General features: G+C 41.0%; 1 protein-coding gene across 5 annotated transcripts; it reads right to left on the reverse strand.

Annotated features, from left to right (window-relative positions):
- Positions 1-85: 85 nt before the first annotated feature.
- On the reverse strand, positions 86-18,241 carry ralgapb (Ral GTPase activating protein non-catalytic subunit beta). Of its 5 annotated transcripts, XM_085443147.1 has the most exons (33): positions 18,050-18,241; positions 16,973-17,193; positions 15,405-15,607; positions 15,113-15,279; positions 14,827-15,013; positions 14,362-14,493; positions 13,855-14,033; positions 13,194-13,262; positions 12,573-12,724; positions 12,066-12,309; positions 11,400-11,435; positions 10,340-10,541; positions 10,073-10,240; positions 9,840-9,954; positions 9,477-9,624; positions 9,285-9,349; positions 9,054-9,198; positions 7,557-7,687; positions 6,348-6,530; positions 6,107-6,255; positions 4,564-4,751; positions 4,349-4,452; positions 4,035-4,190; positions 3,817-3,882; positions 3,181-3,390; positions 2,560-2,718; positions 2,240-2,405; positions 2,031-2,153; positions 1,807-1,943; positions 1,614-1,722; positions 1,315-1,393; positions 797-945; positions 86-285 (listed from the first exon to the last, which is right to left on the reverse strand). In XM_085443147.1, exons 2-33 carry the CDS (start codon positions 17,147-17,149, stop codon positions 92-94), a joined length of 4,692 nt encoding a protein of 1,563 aa, XP_085299273.1. In that variant the 5' UTR covers positions 17,150-17,193; positions 18,050-18,241; the 3' UTR covers positions 86-91. The 5 variants fall into 5 exon arrangements, with proteins under 5 accessions (XP_085299273.1, XP_085299277.1, XP_085299274.1 ...); XM_085443151.1 differs by lacking the exons at positions 3,817-3,882; positions 13,194-13,262 and having other exon boundaries at positions 4,035-4,187; positions 18,050-18,239; XM_085443148.1 differs by lacking the exons at positions 3,817-3,882; positions 11,400-11,435 and having other exon boundaries at positions 4,035-4,187; positions 7,557-7,678; positions 18,050-18,239.
- Positions 18,242-19,712: the final 1,471 nt, after the last annotated feature.

Raw genomic sequence — 19,712 nt, forward strand, 5'->3', positions numbered from 1 at the left:
TGAGTACAGAATAACGGGGGTGTGTGCGTGCATGTGTGTATTGTTGTGTGCGCTTGTGTGCCAGTGTTAGGACAGGAGACGGGGGAGAGGGTTAGAGGTGAGGCTTTCCCTCCCCCACCTCATGGAAGAGCGAGGTGTAAAACTCGGGCTCCAGTTGTTTGTTGCGGTAACGCTGCACAATTTCGGTTATTTTCTGCTTCCGCCTCACGTGAGGAGGGTTGTACAAGTCGCTCTCCAGACGCTTCCGTCGGCATACGTTGATGACCGTTTGGCGCACGAGGAACCCTGAGAGGCAGACACACAAACAGAAGCTCATCAGTACTCACGCGCGACACAGCCAATGTGAGTTACGTGGATTTAGAGTATTATGTGTGAAAGTGTAGAGCCACAGATAAAACCAAAACACTTAACTGTGCCATCTGCTGGCCAAGAGTTGCAGCACATTCAACAGAGTAAGACTTTTTTTAATTTCCCCCCAAAGTTAAACTTGTTCATCAACACAGGAAAGTTAAATAAATGCCTTAAATGGGTTCTTTCAAAGCCTGGTGATGCAACTTGACGACACAGATGAGCAATACTTTTACATTAGAAACCAGAACTTCAGAGGGAAACACCACACACTTTCTAAATGGGAGTTTATTTCCTGTGCATTTCCAAGTAAAAACATCCATTGTGCAATACTCATGCGTGCGCATTAATAGTGAGAAAATGATTCCTTGTGATGCATGAAAAAAGCTGAAGTGTGGTAAGGTAAGGATGGACAAGTTAAGTAAGTGGAAGATAAATGAGCAATTACCAAGAGCTCTGCGGCTGACCACCATGCCATCCACCAGAGGAATCACCATGCCAAATTTACCCACAGCACCATGCAAGCGGATCCTGAAGAGTCCCGTCTTCAGAGGGTGGATGAAGATCAAAGGAACGTCTTTTTCTAGTAACCCCGACCTGCAACATTACGAATAAAGTGAAAAGGGAGGCAAAGATAGGATAAGAAGATAGCTACATTTCAAATGCATGTACTCTGTCTATTTAAATAACTGTGTAATTCTGCTGATGGTGAACAAAGGAGCAATGTTTACAAAAATGCTTTTAATTCATTTTTCTTTCAAGTCACTTGACAACTGCTGTCACTGCTCTGCCACAGTTCCTCTTTTCAGCCCGCTGCATAGCACTTCCTGTTTTGCACATTGGGTTTTGCAGCATTGTTTGTTTTTTTTTCGTTCTTCCTTTTTGCACCTGACCAAAACCAATTCAGAAACCACATGTTTTTTTTATACTGGCAGGCAAGTGCATTAAGCATAAACTTGTGAATACCTGCAGGAAGTGCTGTTGCTCATGCTAGCTTCCAAGCCCGTGCTGGTTTCCGCTAAAAGGTCGGTCAAAGGGAAGTTCTCTAAAAAAACAAACAAAAAACAGAGAAATGAAGACTTTCATGCACATTGATAATTTGGCAAACACCTTACAGACAACATCTAACAGTGCAGAGATTAAGTATTTTATACTAAAATATTTTGTGAGGATAAACCTGCTGGCTGACTATAATCTATGAAGGGGGCTAGTCTTAAATTACAGTATGAGAGGGGTGGTGGGCCGAATAGAGACTTTATACCTACCAATATCATCAAAGCGCTCCACCCAGACCACAAACGCCTTTGTTTCAGGCCCCAGTTGGGGGAAGGATTTTCCAGTCGATGACCTCTTTGCCTTCACTAAAGGACTCAGCTAGATAAAACAGGTAAATTCATTTTGATCAAGCATTACATCAAACATTAGAGGCCACATATACTCACAGAAGCTGAAATCTACCTTTTTAGCGGACTCCATGCTTTCAGAATGGTTGGGGAACAGTTCCAGTGTGAGATTGGGTTGTTTGAGCACACCGGGCATGAGTTCTGAGTTGGTGTCTGCCTCCACCGTGGAGTCACTGTGCACTGAAGACTCCTCTGCCAAATGAGAGCAAATTGCAACTCCAATTCAGCACAGAGGCTTTCAGTATCTTTGAATTCATATTGAAGATCGTGAATACTGACCTGAGTGTTCTGTTAGAGAAGGAACCACAAAGGCGATTTCTGTCAGAGCATCAGCATAGTACAAAACTTTCTTCTCTCCGTTGAACACCGAACCACCAGTGTCCTCCGGTGTACCCGCTTCCTCTGGAAAAACAAACAAAGATTCATTGAGTTACTAATAACATATAAACAGATAAATAACAATTGCGATGACCATCTTAGTGTCTTACCTGCTTGTACATCATTGCTATCAGAGCAGTAATTCACAGACCAGCTGGTGTCCAAGTGTCCTGTCCAGCCTGGGTGGCGTCCCACGTCCACAGGCCAACCCAAGGATAACAGGAACTCCAAGAAGTGGGGCTGGACGCTGGCCGAAGACTCTACATTCCTTAGGATCTGATCACCAACAACAAGAACAAGATAATGAAAGAGTTTCTTCTTCCTGTTCCTCTTTATGTGTGTAAATAAATAAGTAACTGGAAGAAGTAACTAAGTTAACATCAGTACATTGTAAAGGTAAACAATAATCAATCAATCTGTATTCCCTTACCTCATGACTGCTTTTCTGTCCAGGTTTCACATAGAAAATAAAGACCGTGTCAAAAGGTCGGCAGGGAAGCAGGTCCAGGTAGCTGATGTCATCAAAAAATCCTGGCAAGGATGACTCCAGGGCAATCAGGTGAGGAGGTAGACGACTGTTGTTGGGTTCCTATGAAGGGTTATGTAAACATTATTCTAACAAATACATTTTATTTCACAGATTTAAGTATTTTTTGTCAGGATCAGATAGGCAACATTTTTAATATGACCTTTTTTCAAATTAAAGAGCTTTTAGAAGTTCATCTTTCTTTCATGTACAGCAGTTTAGCACATTCTTGCAAACATGTCTTCATATTAGCTCAGCAACTCAAGATCTATACTATCCATTAATGCGATAACATACACTCAAACTTGTGCCGTATTTAAAGTGATACATAAATGTTACAAGATGAGAAATATTAAGATCTCCATCACAACTTTTACGGAATAGTAGAAAGAACAAAAAGAACCAACCCATCGTTTATCTGAAAAAGGCTTTAAATAGAAAGACAATGGAAACCTACCAATTAGCATGTATATTTAATACCGATCAATCAAAGAGTTTGTAATCTGACATTAAAAAGTAACTGACCTTAAGTGCCTCCAGAGACAAGAAGCCAAAGTGGGAGAGGAAGAGACGTGCTGTCTGGAACTCCTGTGAGGGTGGAGGGGGTTTGCAGTCTGTCTGTGGGTCAGGAAAAGGAGTGGACTTCCAGATTTCCTCACTGTGTCGCTCCAAGGCGTTCTCATACTCTATCTGCTTGGTCATCAGATTACGAAGCTTGTCGTGCTGAACTTCCAGCTGAAAAGATGGGGGCGGGACATCTTTAAAACAGGGCCTCGTGAACAGTCGTCGACTGCATGAGCTCAACGTGAATTGAAGCAGAACCCTCACAGTCCAAACAGATACTGACCCCCAAAGGTGAGAGGAAACGTTATGACAGTGTCATCTGTATTTTATAACCATGGGAAACATTTAATAATGGATCACCCATACCATCAAATGCAATCCAGTACACAGCCCTTTAGTTTATTAAAGGGCTGTTGTACTGGTTTGCATTCTCCAGCCCTTATAAAAGTTTGTTGAGACAGTGTTAGAGAAGCACCAGTAGTTTCACAGAGAAACTGCAAAGGATTGAGAAACCACACAAAATGATCACCACTAAACCAGATGATTTGACCTATTTAACACAACACCCAATGAGCCCTCCTGTTTCCAACAACTCACACGAGGGCAAATTCTGTTCAGTGAATCTGAAGCTCTCGAATCTTCCTCCCAGCCCATACAAGACACCTAAGTTTGTGCAATAACAAACAATACTCTTTAAGATATAACAAATCATGGTTTACCCGATACCTGTAAGAGAATAACTTAATTTTTGTGTTATCAGACATAATGTGGATAGAAGCTTAATTATAGGGTTCGACGGGAAGCTGATCTCTCACCTCCTTACTAACAATGTCATCCAGGTCAGGGATACTGACATCAGCTTTGACAAGCGGGATCTTATCCACCTCCTCAGGGAAGGGCCTCTGTTTCACATTGTACTTAATCCCCACATCATTGTTGGGTGTTGGACGGCCTTCAGGAACAAACACCTGCTGCGGGAGGGGAGAAGAAAACAGATATATAACAGAGATGTGTTATCAGATGTGGTGCTACAAGTTTGACAAAATGGTGCAACTTTAAAATATGTTTTAGCAAAGTTAGCTTAAAATGTGTTAACTTTAATTAGTATTAATCTAGAGTGCGATCTCACCCTCTGATTAGCCCTGGCCCCTCTCGGTTGATGGAAGAGCTGCATGGTCCAGGCATGTCGACCAGCCGTTCCCCGGATCAAAACTGTCACAGAAGGACTGGGGTCTGTGAGGACAAAAACAGACCCATATTAAAAGCATACCAGACACTTTGTTTTCTCCCAGCATTCAAATTTATTAACTAAAAATATCAAAAGCGAGACAATAAGCTACTGACTTTGCTCATTGCCAAGAGGTTGCTCCAGCATTGCAAGGATGACAGAGTTTTCCAGGACAAAGTAACGGAAGTTACTGGCTCCTGTGGCACTGAGTCTGGCATAGCGAATCAAAGTATCTTCATTCAGCAAGCTGCAAGTAGACGCAGGCCCACTGGGAGACGGGAAGGCCCCCAACACCTGCATGATACTAGGGAGCACCAGGGAAACACAAATATAAGAAAGAACATAAATACAAGCAAACTGGGTCAATGAATGCAACATATTTCACTATCCAAAAGTCATGTGTAAGAAGGTTCAGCAAAAAAAGTGGGCCAGCTACGATGCTGAGGAAGCAGAAAAATAAACAACAGAAGCAACAACACTTTAGCACAGTCATAAAAGATTTTGAAGAAAAACCCTACTTGGTTTATAAGAATCAGTCACAATCCACTTCAGTGTTATCACCAAGTCTAATGATGGAAAAGTCATCAGCATCACTATGGGGGTGAATTTCTCTGGCTGACTGGCCAAGTCGCAACCCACGGCTATGCTGAGTGGGGAGTTTCCCCTCACAGCCGAGAGGTTTGCTGGATGAATATCTGGGGCAAAATAGTGCGATTTTATTTACACTTTGTTATAAACTATTCAGTAAACTCCATTTTTGGACCCAGTTCTGATAGACCTTTATAAACAGGAAGAGTTTAGTCATTGCGCAGCTGTTTTTGTGTGCAGCTGAGATTCTCGGTCTGTGGCTGTGGCTGACTTTTTGGCTGTGCTTTGTCACAGGTAGCTAAATTTAAGTTATATACAAATTTATTGTGTGATTGACTGCCACTGGAGGTGATATCAATCTGTCTAGCCTATCTAGCAAACAAAGGACAATTTACAGTAGACATACTTTTACTAGCTTATCAAAAAGCCAAGGTGCAATACAAGTGTTTAAGTTTAAAGATAAGGAGATCCCACAGTAGGAAATCTGGTGTTTGCTGCAGACTGCTGGTCACATCACAAGACTTATACAGGTGATGAAATGGTAACGTAACCATTTTACAATGAAAAATGTTTGCCTTTTTCCATTAGTACCTAGTCTGATCTTGACCGGACTCCCATTCTATTACAATCCACTACCACCTAATGTGCCTGGTTGTGGTTATAGCAATGCAGCAGAGCGTCCCGTGGCGTAATTAGTGCGTGACATGAATGCTACAACAAAGCTGGGCGTTGAGGCAACGATATACCTGGTGCTCGGTCTGTGGCTTTTTTTTGTCAGACTTGGGGACCACAGCGTTGTGTTTTTGTAGCCGTTCCCCTCGTTGCTTGGTTTGGATTTTCCTGAATGAGACGCTCTCATGACTCATCATGATGCCACTCAAGTGATGCCACTGACTGGTGGCATGCAGTCTGTTGATGTCACATTTTTGGATACGATTGCTTGGAAGCCCGGCGGAGTAGGTGCTAAATAAAGTACCTGGCACCAGGTACTATGACCAAATGGAAAACCCTGAAAAGCATGGTAAGCTGACCGGAGTAGGTACTAATGAAAAAAGGGGGCTTTAGTCTCACCAGGACAAAGTTGCCTCAGCAGCATCCTTCACTCTCATGGAAGCCGGGTTGTGCTCCTTCTCCCCTTTATGTCGAACTTCTTGCTCCTGACGGGACTTACTGCCTGAGATTCCCAACTCCACAATTTCCAAAACCTCAACCAAACAGTCCTGGAGCAAAAGAAAATACAAAACAATATATAGATTTTCTCTTACCTACCGACATACATGAAAGAGAGAGGGAAAAAGGTCTTTAGACTTACTTTCTCATCCAACATGTCAGGGTGTTCTGTGAGCCACACACACAGAAACTGGAAGGCAGCTACAATCATGGAGTGGAGGTCTCTGGATTGAAGAGGAGCTGGACGGCTACACTGGAACACAATGTAACCACATATCGAGCTGACAGCACGTTTACGGTCTGCAGAGTCGACCCCCACCTTCACCTGATTAAGACATACACAAAGACACAGGAAAAAAATCTTCTATATTAGATACATTTTAAAAGTGGTTTGTTTTATGCAACTGTGAAAAAATTTGGTTTAAAAATGTTGCCCTTTTTTTCCAAAATGACAACATATTTGATTATGAGTAGAAAAGTATGTAAAGGAACAGTGAAGTCAAGTCGCTTTATTGTAATTTCAACCATGTGCAGTGGTACATTACACAGTGAAGTGAGACAACGTTCCTCCAAGACCCTGGTGCTACATATAACAGGTGATCAACACATGACTAAATAAAGTGCAAGTGTGCAAAAATGGCAAAAGTTGCAAAAAACAAAAAGACAAAACAAAGCAAAAACAGTGCAACACCAGACAGAACAGAATGATACAAGCACAAGGCAGTGCAGACACAACAGTGCAACAAAAAAAGTGCAACAATGAAAGTGGGTTGTGCCAAAAGACAAGAATATCGTCTTTTCTATACTCGGAATTCTGTATTAAGTAGAATATTGACATATTAATTGCTCATGCATTTTGGCAGTGTGATTGCAAACACAAACTTCACAGTCATTACAAGTTAGAGAAACTCTCTTTACAGTAATCTGTGGTACAATGTGAGGGCAACTCCCTTATTCTGAGCTAGGAAATTATCTGACTGAAGGTGGCAAAAAAACACCCAAATGTATCACAAGTCTTCTGTGAAGCTGCACTGTGTCATTTGGGAATGGGGCGTAATAACTATCGGTATAAGTTAGCACGCCCTACACGCAGCTGGTTTCGCTTGACCCCATAATCGGCCCAGACATTTTATTAAGGGTGTTCCTGGAATAGAGCTCTTTCAAAAACTCTTTTTTTTAAATTGATTTTTTAAAGGTTTTTTTTTTTTTTTTTTTTTTTTTAAGACTACAGTAACTAAAGCTGCTGAGGCCTGAGTAACATTGGTGTACTGGAACACGACAGTTATCTTAGCTAGTCCAGCTAGTAATGACTGCACATTCTTACACTGAGCTTCTATGGTGTTCAAGTTACCTTGGCCAGTCCAGCCAGCAGTTCCAGGGCAGCGAGTGAAATGCTCATGTCATGTCTCCACTGGGAGTTGAGCCTCTGAGTGACCAGGTGGATGCTGCGCACCAGCAGGCCTGCCGCAGTATCTGGAAGAGCTAGATCATATAACACCCCAAAATACCAAACACTGCAAAGAATAGAGCAATGCAGGATTAAAGCACCAAAGCTAGAAAGTCACACAGAAAGACATTTCTGAATGCTCAGGTGTTAGCAGATATTGCTTTATATTAACATACAACATGCATTAGAGGTGAAAGAATACAGCAAAGCACACAATCCTGAGCAAAATACAGGCAGAGTAAAAAAGAGACAGCAGTAAACAAGCTGCTGAGGAACAGAACTGAGTGATGTTAGCATTTTTACATCAAAATAGCATTTTCAAATTTTATTTTAACAAATAATTTCGAGATTTTTTTTAAAAACAGAGGAACACTGAAATTTTTAAGAATTACTTAACATTTATCACCCAATTACATTAAATATATGTAAGTGGAAGGAAAATTCCAGTTCATCTGACAAAAGACTTTCCTAGTTTGAGCTACTTTTTACAGGGGCTAAAAACTTTGAAAACAAAGAGTCCTAAGACTGATTTTCAACAACAATGTAAAGTCCACTATCTGGACACCTTTGTCCCAGAAAAGAAATTTTACAAGTGGAAGCAATGCAACCTTGTGTGAGGTATGTGACACAACAACAATCTTCTTTATTTCCGTTTTTTACTACAACCTCTGTTACAAAGAACTCTGCACTGTCAAGTGTTTTTTTTAAGAGATAATGTTAAGAAATTAAATGAACGGACCAGAACAGAAACTGACTAGAAAACCCAAATAACACTGAAATGGCTGCAGCATTTATAACAACAGATGACCCACTCTAAAGCATTGCTTTTCCTGTACTAAGCCTCACAACACAATGCTATAGTCCTACAGATGTGTCTCACAGGAACCAAGCAATCCCTTCCCCCAGTTTCCTGCTGGAAAACGACTGCCTATGTGAAGCACTGTTCACTGAAAACAGACATAAATTTGTGCAAAAAAGAAAATGATCAAATGAAAACAAAACATCACTCAGCCCTGCACAGTAAATACTAAATTTGAAATCCATTTGATTAGGCAACATTGTTGCAACCAATCATTAAGAGAAAAAAAAATGCAAATCAAAGCAGAAACTCCACCCACCCCAATCCCAAATTCTTCTTAAACAACATCACAGCAAACACTTTACATCACCTACAAAGATATTTTACCCAACGCTTCTTAACTCTGCATACCACTTTAACCACGTTAGCTATAAAAAAAACCCACAAACGAGTCAAGAGGAGTTGGAAGCTAATGAGAAATCAGCCAGGGATCATTAGAAATAATCTTTCAGCAAACCTGCTATCTGACCAAATAAAGTATTATTGTGTTAATTCATTAAGCACAAAAATATTAGTGTATGTTCAGGAGCGGCATGTCCTACCATAGTCACGGAGAAGCGCCTGTGCAGGGCGTTCAGAGTCTGGGCTGGTGGCCTCCGTGCTGCCTCCACTGTTGAAGCTGATGCCACTGTTGGTACGGCTGTGACCCTGACTCCTCAGGGTTGAGTGGCTGCCATCTATGCTCCCCTGCCACCGAAAAACACAGAAATCTTAATGCCCAGTCCAGCTTGTAGCACCGTAAATATTAACTAATTAGCAGAAAACAAGCTTACTGTTTCAGTCTGGGCGCCTATGGACTCTAATAAAGCTGAGTCTTGAACAATATTTAGCATTGCACCTGAAAAAAGGGATAAAAATAATAATTAAACAAAAAAAACAACAACAATTTTACACAATCATAAAGTACAAACAATATACAGAGTTAAAATAACTGCAATCAAATATATGAAGCTATCAGCAAATACCCAGTATGAGCTGTGTGTTGGTGGGGTCAGTCTCTGTCTGCAGAGCTCCTATGAGGACATTGACAAGACGCAGCCTCAGTGAAAGGAAAGACACAGGCTGGTCATGAGGCCAGCCATCTTCCTCGTTGAATTTTCCCTCCAACAGAACCTAAAGAACACAGAGTCAGTGTGGTTAGCAACCTTGACTAACTTTAAACTCTGCAACAAGAAAAGGTTTCAGGGCTTGTTTTATGATTACGTAATCATCAACAGGTTTTAAAGAGTTTAATATTTGAAGAAAGAGCCACCAATGTGTGTACAATACACAGCATTAAGCAAGACTGTTACTATCAGCTTAAAGATAAACATCGCCAAAGTCATTACCTCTGATTTGATGTTGCCAAAGTGATGTGGCAGTGGGAGCATAGCAAGCAGGATGTTGATGGAGGCTCTCCTCAGATCAGTAGGATTTACATACATCTTAAATTTGGACAGTTCCCTAACAAAAATAATGGAGACATGCTTTAAGTAATATAATTGATTTCTAACATAACACATTTACATGACTGAGTAAAAACAAATAATGGTCTCAAATGAAAGTAAACTACCAGTCTAACCTGTCTGGCACAATGGTCTCCAGCGCAGCTATGAAGTAGGGCACCACCACATTGATGCCCTTTAGGTCAGTACAGAAGAGAGAGGAAGAGTTGAGAATGATAGAAGCCAAAACTGGTCTACAGATGAAATCAGAAATCTGCAGACCCTGAATCAGGACCATGTAGAACCTGCAGAAAAGGAAATAAGAAAACCATATCATTTTCTTTCCTACTGTTAAGAAGATGGCAACAAAACCAGTTTAATTTGGCAAAAAAAAAAGTATATACCTCGACAGGTAAACTGGTAGAATCTCCTCTCCAGTTTTTTTGCTACAGAAGATGCGACACAGAGTCCCACAGGCCTCAGCCCGTCCTGCTTCATAGCTCTCTGGGAACTCATTGGCATCAAACATTGGGTTATTCACCATGGAGTCAGTGGACATTTGGGAACCCTTCCTCCTCAGCTCCAAGGACACTTGAGTGGCTATCGCTGTACAAAGTGTGAAAAAAAAAGAATGAAAGAACCCTGAATTCCATTGCAGTCCTCAGTTTTCATGCATGTATGACAAAACAGGCAAAAGCAGACAAAAATATACTATATGCACACTAGAACGAAAAGTTAACAGTAAAAATTCAAAAACATAAAAGCAACAAAAAGCAGATATTAACTCACTATCACAACAAGAGAAAGGAAGGGCTTTATTAACTGCAAACACACACTCACATCCTTTAATAAAAGCATTCAATAAAGGGAACTCTGACACAAAGAGTTTGCCATAGAAGTTCCGCCTAGCACCGGCACAAAGCCTGAATAAGTTGTAGTGTGCTCGTACTAAAAACGTGTCAGGCGTTCACTGCTGCAGGAACATAAAGCAAAATCCCTGTGTCAGCATCCCTCAATGCTGCAATCATATGACTGTCACATTCACTTCATGCATTGAGGCACTAAACCAATAAAAAAAAAATATAATTCAAAACTGAAGTGAACTGACAACATCAAAAAGAAAATACAAGAAACAATGCTAAACTCGAGGGGAGTCTGAAACACAATAGTACGGATTAGCGTGACTCAAAGGAAAAAGAAAATGGCAACTTAAATGGGGTGGTACTGTCACAAACTGGCAACGTTAATGTCGAGACAAGTGGTCAGTTTGGTGAAACCCATTCCATCAACCTCTGGAGAAACGCTGAAAGAATGCTGGTGAACTTTTATATATGGCGAGGAGTTGGAACAGAAAACGATGGTGATGATGACAATGACCATGAGGAACTCAACTCAAAAGCAAGAAGATTTTGTCAAGAAACGCAAATCAAGTGAGGGGGAAAAAAAGCTGCCATTCCTACTTACAAGATTTATAAGAAAGGAGAATTTGGATAAAAGAGGCTGCAAGATAACAGAAATAGTGGAGAGAGAAAAAAAATCAAAGCAGATCCAATATTTTGGGATCAATTCATATCAGGCATGAATTGTGTGGTTTTTCTTTTTTGCTCATGACTTCTGACCATTACAAATATCTTACATTAATCAGACATGATAGACACGTGCAGGACACTACACCAAAAAGAGAAATGTGAGAAGAGCCAAAGAGGGCCAATTGCAAACGCTAAAAAGTGTATGTGCTGTCATTAACTCTTAGCTCCGCTGCCAGTAATGATTGTACCAATTAAATGACCGTATGAATTCCTTAGGATAGGGTTAAAGCCTATATGTAGTTTGAGCCAGGTCTAAATTGTTGGTCGATGCAAATGGATTAGAGTCAGATGGAAATCTCATACGAGGCCACTTGTAACCAAGCCCTCCACACACAGAAAGGCCCAACAGAGTTTCAGAGAAAATGGTGAAAAAACAAAAAGATATCCCAACAACAGAGTACAAATTTTTCAAAAAATTAAATTAAATAAATTAATTAAATAAAGACCAAAAAACACATAACTCCATATGAACACATACTTATGAACACCGACTTGCCCATGCATAATTTTAAACAGCGTGAGACGTTGCGTCGCTTCTTACCCGTCATGCTGGGGTCTCGGCTGAGGCCGCTGTGGAGCTTACAGTGGACGAGAGCAGCGTCGAAAAGCCACTGGCCAAAGAGGTTGAGGATGCTGTTGACCTTCGGTCGAGCTGGGGCTGGCAGGGGCCGAGACTCCCAACTGCTCTGGTTGGGGCTGGAAAGAAGAGTCGGGGAGGACGAAGTCTGCTGCTGCTGCTGCTGCTGTTGCTGCTGCGATGTTTTGTTTGGCTGACCACCACTGCCCTACAGGGTGCGGTGGGAATAGAAGATATCTCAATAGGCTGAAAACAGCTTGACTAGTTCAACTAAAAGATCACAAGATTTGGACAAGTGTACTGAAATACTGCCTACAAATTCTAGATAGTGCAGCTTCAGCATGGAAAGAATAATATGCCAAGTTCAAGTATTTAACTCTTTTCTGTCTGCAGACCAACAGAAAGCTAAGCTCTAAACATCTAACAGTTACACTTATTGTTCTGCATCTCTGTAGCAGTTACAGAACTTACAGCTGAACTCTTGCTTGTAGTTTTGGTGACCACTGTGTGGCGCTGCTTGCGGCTATGAGGAGGCGTGGTGTTGGTGATTGAGGGCGGCGGCGACATGCTAATTCTGTTGACTGGAGTGGGCGGGGCACTGTCAGCCCTGGGACGTGATATGCCTGGTGACAGAAAAGTAAAATGAGTCGGGGTATAATAGTCCAATTTTCCTCAGATATCTGGGGGTGGGGCGGTGTCATCTGATTAGCCTTGGCAGCGAAAAAATAAAAAAATAAATCAGCAACCATTGTTTTCCCCCCCAGGGAACAGACCATGTTTTGGGTAAATATAATCATTTTGAAGCAGTTTTCCATTTACAGTATTATTTAAGACAGTATGTGAGTTGATCATAGACAGCATTGATTCACAGACATGCAAGACAATGGTTAGATACAAATCACCAATCACTGATTTCCATTTTGATTTTCCATTTTCATGCCTGCAGGAGTCCCCCTGATGATCTTGCAGTTTAGCCTGAATATCTGACATATATCACTTGTGAGTCTGAGTATCATCACCAACAGTGAATGGACCAATCCACTAACATGCCCAGAGCAAAACATTATATCATGTATCAGCTGATGTCTGTACCATGAGAGAGCGGCACTGGACAAAAAGTGAACACCCTCTCCCGTACAGCTTTCTTTTCAACAGAGACACCTACAGTGTAAAGAGAAAAATACACACGGGTATGTTTCTATTGAAATCTTTAAACAGGTATTACTGACTGACATCCTCCATCTTGAGATTACTCAGAGGTAGTAAGAGAACAACACTGGCAAAAAAATACATTTTAAATCTTTTTCTCTCTATAAATCACAAATAACACAAATTTTCATCTACGCTATAAAACCCATCAGAAGTGTTTGGCTTTACTGTTTGTTAAAGACAAGATTCTACAGATTACGATTACAGGATGAAACTGAATTTAGAGCGACTTAAAACTTTTTGCCAAACAGATCACAATAAAAACCAGCTGCTTACACTTCTGTCAAAGTAACGCTTTCTTTTGCAGCAGTTTCTGAAATCATTTCTGGCAACAATAATATATGGGGATAAATTCCTAAAGCAGGTAGCTGCCACAAAAGCAGGAACAACATATTTCTTAAACATAATCCATTAAATAATGGATTGCAAAAATGGTCTCCAAGCTGAAGTTGCTTTATCATTCATCCCTTAAGTATATCCTCATTTTGAATGTCTTAAATATCACTCAACTGAGCTTTTCGTCTTAACTTAGGATTCCTCTTACCCAAGAAGGCATCCACCAAGCAGCTGACACCCCTCATGGCCCTGAAGAAGATCTGGGGTAGTTGTTTCAAACATGGATGCAATACCACTTCATGGGGTATGCCACTCGAATTGAGAAACTGTTCCTGAAACTTTGGAGTGGTGCTTACTACTGCGGGGTTGCTCAGGTCCACTGGGTTGCTGGAAACAAAAAGGAAAGCAAACGTAATAATGGATTAAGCCAAATTTTTAAAAGTGTTGCTAAATCTTTCTTGAATAAATGTGACATAAGGTTGGGTAGACGAAGGAAGTAAAAGGAAATAAAGGAGGGAATGACAAATGAAATAACATTTAAAAAAGCCAGACATGAAAGTTTGGATGCAGTTGAATAGACTTGAACTAGAGCAGATAGGCAACTTCAACTTCCCCTTAAATAAAACAAACAAACACCATGTATGTCGTTTAGAAAGAGGAAAGAACATGTCTTTTTCAAGCAAAGGCATTTTTATACAGTTGAGGCAATAAGCACCTGAGCATGTGTAGAAAGCGGTACCACGCCTGGGCCACGCAATCATTGTCCATCTCTAAAGGAATCAAATTGGCATCCTCATCGGGAACTTTAAAAGGTGGGAAGGACGGTCCATGAGTAAACCGCAGGAGTCTGAAACGAAGAAATGAGACAGGAATACACAGACTGCATTAACAGAGACCTCGAAAAACCAAACCACATTTCATCCCTTGAGATGTTCTACTGGGCTTTTAATGCAGCCACTTTCAGTTGCTGCTTGTTTGTGAATTTCTTTGCCTTCAGTTGCTGCAAAGCATGCTCTATTAGTCTGAGATGGAGAGACTGCCTTTTACATTGAAGAAGGCAATCTCTCCAAAAACTGTCACTGTCCAACAACCTGTGGACCTAACTACATATAGATATCATAATTCTAACAAAATCTTTTACCACTGAAAACACAAAAGGTTGAACTGAATCCAATCTAACCTGGAGGTCAAAGCACAGGCTACTCTGCTCCACTGCTCTACAACAGGAGGATGATGCCTCCAATTGGCCAGCATCTCCCTTGCTGTCTTCCAATATGGCGGTGTGGGAAAGCAGCGGGCACACGCCAGCAGCCACACCTCAAACAACACTGCCATCAGTTTCTCTGCCAGCTTCTCAGCTACCCCCACTGAAAAAGGGAAAAACAGGGGGGTATTATAACTAATCATCACAAATAATAACCAAGTAGATAACGAAGGAACAGTTTAGGAGAGAAAGGTTTGTTTACCTCCAACTGTGGGTGGTGCGAGCAAGGTGTCATTGATGCGAAGAAGGAAGAGCAGCAGCACCTCCCAGGTCTCTCTCACCATGGAAACGGACTCTCGTGCCAGCTTCTGGACTGCAGTCAGAACCTGCTGGCAAAGCCTGATGTGGTTCAGACTATGCTGCTCAGGCCTGGAGGGAGAAACAGCTTGTTTGAAATGAGGGAACATGAAAGCAATATAAGCAGTCCAAGATTTCAGTGAAAAGGCATTCATCCTTAAATTCAAGCTAATGGGAAATAAAGTTTTTAGACATACCTTGGTACAAAGACGTTGTAGAGATGCTTTAGAATAGTCTGGACATACATGTTGGGCTCCTTCACCACAGGCTGAGGCATCGAGTCCCTAGGCGACACCAGGGCCATCATCCAGTCTGTGTACACGTCCACACACAGCTTGACAGTGTCCCCCTCTAAGGGGAGGGTCAGACCATAACAGAGCACCTCCATAGTCCATTTCACCTGGGAACCAAACCATTGTTAGATATTTTATTATAAGTAATTATCTTATATTTGCAGAGAAGCTACATCACCCAATCCTAATGAAAGAGGAAGAATGGCAACAGTGTTTAAGTTTAGAAAAGCTCCTTGTATCCTACAAATACAATCAAAATATGCCCCCGCCCCCACCCAACATAAACCTGCATACTTAGCGACTAAAAAGAGCCTAGATTACAAGACAGCTTAGGTGCTCTCAGTTTCCAGTGATATTTTGCATAATTTCCCACAATGGTTTTGTGTAAGAATCCTGCAGAGGTCAGTATGGCTAAGTATTCCTATCCATGCTCTACCCTCAGCAAGAAGCAGCATTCAAAGCCACAGCAGCACTTCAGATGCATGGTGCACCTGAGTAATGCCGATGTATTTTTAACCCAACGCAGCTCCACTCGCATCACTTCCTGACACACGCTGTCACATCATTAATTGAAGCAGCTGCTTTACTGTGAGCTCTGCCATTAACTTGCTCACAGCGGTGTGTGTCAGCAGACGTTCCAGTGTTTATGGGGATCATGCAAAGAAAGAGATCAGAGCTGTGTCTGGTTTACATTTATAGCTAACTGTTTAAATTGGCCCGTGTCAAGTTGTGTCTAGAGCCTACACAAAAGCTTAAGGTGTCACGAATACTGTACATTACAGGATTAATTGTGTGTGCTTTGGTGGTTTGTCATATAAAAACTATTTGCAGAGTACTTTCTTCTCATTTCTTGCATAATGTGCACTTAATGTGTTCAAAAACATCAACCATTTAATAGAAGCAATAGATAGAAGAAACCATCTAAGTAACACTATCAGTCAGGCCTGCATATGCAAGAGTAGCTACAAAACAGATAGTCCTGACACCCTTACTGAGCACTGTGCAGCAACACCAGCAACAGAATGATAGTGGAAGATGAAGAAAACAAAAAGAGGGAGTCCAGATTCTGATAATGATATAAAAATGTATTTAGAACCTTTATTTTAAATATGGTGACCCAAACCCCATTATTACTTTATTATCATGTACTACACTTTTCATCACCTATGAATGTAGTTGGTGCTACATATTTAAGTGGATAATCTTAGACCAGTTTTCCCCCACACTCTCCTAAAGAGCCACATATACAAAAATATATGGACCACAGTATGTTCTAATTTCTATTTTTCTACGTAAATAATCATCAGCAAAAAAAAAAAAAAAAAAAAAACCAGCACACTGATACCACTAAAAGTACTCATGTGTTTACTTAGCTCTGGTAACTGGAGTTAAAATGTCATGGTGATAGAGATGTAGGATGGCAGACTACCAAAGCATTAAAATGACATGCTCGTAGTTGACCCTTTTCTTACCTCTTTGTCTGTTTTGAGGATGTTCTCTGTGGCAACTGGGCTTACAGCTGTGCCCAGAGGTTTGACCACAGCATTTGCCACCTCTGTGCCCACACTTGGGGGATAGGTGTGCAAAACACTTAGGTGGCCCTGGTCACTCTGCACCACCAACTGCAACGAGCGCCACTCGGAGTACATGCTGCTGATGTCTACTGCACTCTACTCACACCTCCTGCCTCCACCTGCAGACACACAAATCCAGAGGGCAGCTTAATACGGAAAGTTAGGCACACTACCAATCGGTTACTTGTCCAAACTATAATACCAGAGTGGATACAGTCGTGCTACTTGTGAACTGCTGTTACATTGCAAACAGAGCAACCAATGAAAATGCGTAGTTCACACATTTTGGAATTTGTAATTAAATGTTTTGTTAGCTACAACAAAACACGTATTAGCGAAAGTAAAATGAGTGTGGACTAACTGCGGGTTAGTTCTTTAAAAAAAAAAAAGGAGTACTTCTTGATATGTGCCGTGACAGGAAAAAAGATCCAAACAGCCTAGATATATCATGTTTTGGCTAATGTTACGTTCTCTCCGGTAAGAGAAAACAAAAAGTATTGCGGTCAGCATTGCAAAGGTTGGATGCGGGTTTTGTTTTGCACTGAAGCCTTAAACTAACAACAGGAACGAAACATTTGTGCCCTACACTTCGGCTGGGTAATAACAAGCCGAGGAATAACCAGGAAACGGTTCTGAAAACGAGCAGATTGCTAACGATGGCTAGCATTGACACCAAAACATCTTCCTCATATTGTAGATGACATTATATGAAATTAACGACTGGGTTGTCTCTATGAACAAGTCAAGAGACTAACGTTAATAAAAACCGCTTGCGATAACTTATCGATTATCCCAAACTACACTGCAGTAGATCCGATGTTGCTTGCTAGCTAGCTCAGCTAATGCTCACTACGCTAGCCTATTCGTTGACATTAGCTAGATTAGCTGGCTGTCATTTGTGCTAGCTAACTATCCAACTTTGCAAGGACGCTAATGTTTACTAAGCGGATAGCTCAGGTACTTTTTTCCATTTACCTTGACCAGCTGGAAATGATGTCATAACAGAGCTCTGAAACTCGCAGTTTGTGCTTTCTGTATATCCTGGTCTAAACTATAACAGCCTCCATCTTTGCAATGTCAAGGCTTGGTTATTGCAGCTTTACGGGCTAACGGGAAGCAAGATCCGTAGGTTGACGCCCTCTACTGTTTGGTACAGTCTATCGGACCTGACGCAGCCCTCAGTTCATTCAGTTAATAACACAATGTTTTTGTTTTTGTTGTTGTTGTTTTTCGGGCGGGGGTGGGGAGGTGGGGTAGATACTATTTGTGAATGTACTTATTTTGTTTCACTATGCTCCGATTAACTATAACTAAAACCTCTATTTGAGAGGTTTGCGTGATGCATTAGTATTTTCTAAGGAAGTAAAGGCATGGAGTAGGCGAGGCATGCTTTGGTTTTGCTAGTAAAATGTGAAATAGGTGCAGGGTAAAAATGTGGGTAAAGGAGATGGCTTCATATATTGTATTGGAACGACTTACTTATATTGTCAGAGGAAAGGGCGTAGATTTTGAAGAAATAGGGTTACCTTTAGCTGAGTTTCTGAGACATTATGAAGTGAATTAATTTAGAAAATGATACTTGGTGCTGAGTTTTTTTGTTTGTTTGTTTTTTGTTGTTTCTCTTCTTGCTTTGTTTGTTTTACCCATGCTGTGGATTGGTTTTGTTTTATTTTATTTTATTATTATTATTATTATTTTAAATCTATATTTGTTTATTTTGGGGACTATGATGTTTAATATAAATCTTATGTTAACTGTACTATTATTCTTTGCTTGTTCTGTAATATAAAACTCAATAAACATACTGTTTTAAAAAAAGTCCTCCAGAAGGCACAGAACCAGCTTTCAATGAACAGCTGAGCATCCAACATCTGCATGGAGGAGAGGAAGGCACTCACATTGCTTAGTAAAAACAACAGCGTTATCATCTTTCCGGGAAGCTAGGGCAGGTGCACGGTTTTGCTAAACCAGAAAGACTATCATGAGAAAATTCTGTCACTGTGGTTACAGGAAGAGGGTGATAGATTGTCTGTAGCAGTTAGAACAAGACAATGTTATTGACCAGCCCTCATAACACAGGATATACCCAGGGGAAGCTACATCAAGTATGGTTCACCGAAGATATATAAACAATGTGTACCTTTAAGACCAATTGTTTGTATGATCAACTCGGTCACCTATAACATCTCAAAGTTTCTGGCTTTTGATCCTCAGTCCATTGGTAGGCAGCTCTAAACACCACATCCAGAACATCATTATGGAGGCAGGTGAAACAATGGTCTCGTATGATGTAACATTTCTCTTCACCTGCGTTTGAGTCACTGAAGTGGAGGTAGCTCACGAGGGATAACAGGACCTCTCTCAGCACCTACCAAGCGTGTTTTACTCTTAGAACTGTGTCTTCATTCCACATATTTCACATACAAAGGTCAGTGCTATCCTACACCACCAAGTCATTGGTTCAGGTATGTGGATGACACCTGGGTGAAAATCAGATCTCAGGACTTACCACAATTCAAGGATCATATTAACTTGGTGGAGCAACACATTAAGATATTTAAAAGCTACAGCTTTTATCTTTAATAAAACAGCTTACAGCTGTACTGTTAACCCACGCATAGGATCAGTATTAAGTTTT

The sequence above is a fragment of the Copadichromis virginalis genome, linkage group LG20 (assembly GCF_057382275.1).
Source record: "Copadichromis virginalis isolate Kocher_CV1m ecotype Utaka linkage group LG20, C_Virginalis_male_GT1.1, whole genome shotgun sequence".
NCBI classification, from domain to species: Eukaryota; Metazoa; Chordata; class Actinopteri; order Cichliformes; family Cichlidae; genus Copadichromis; species Copadichromis virginalis.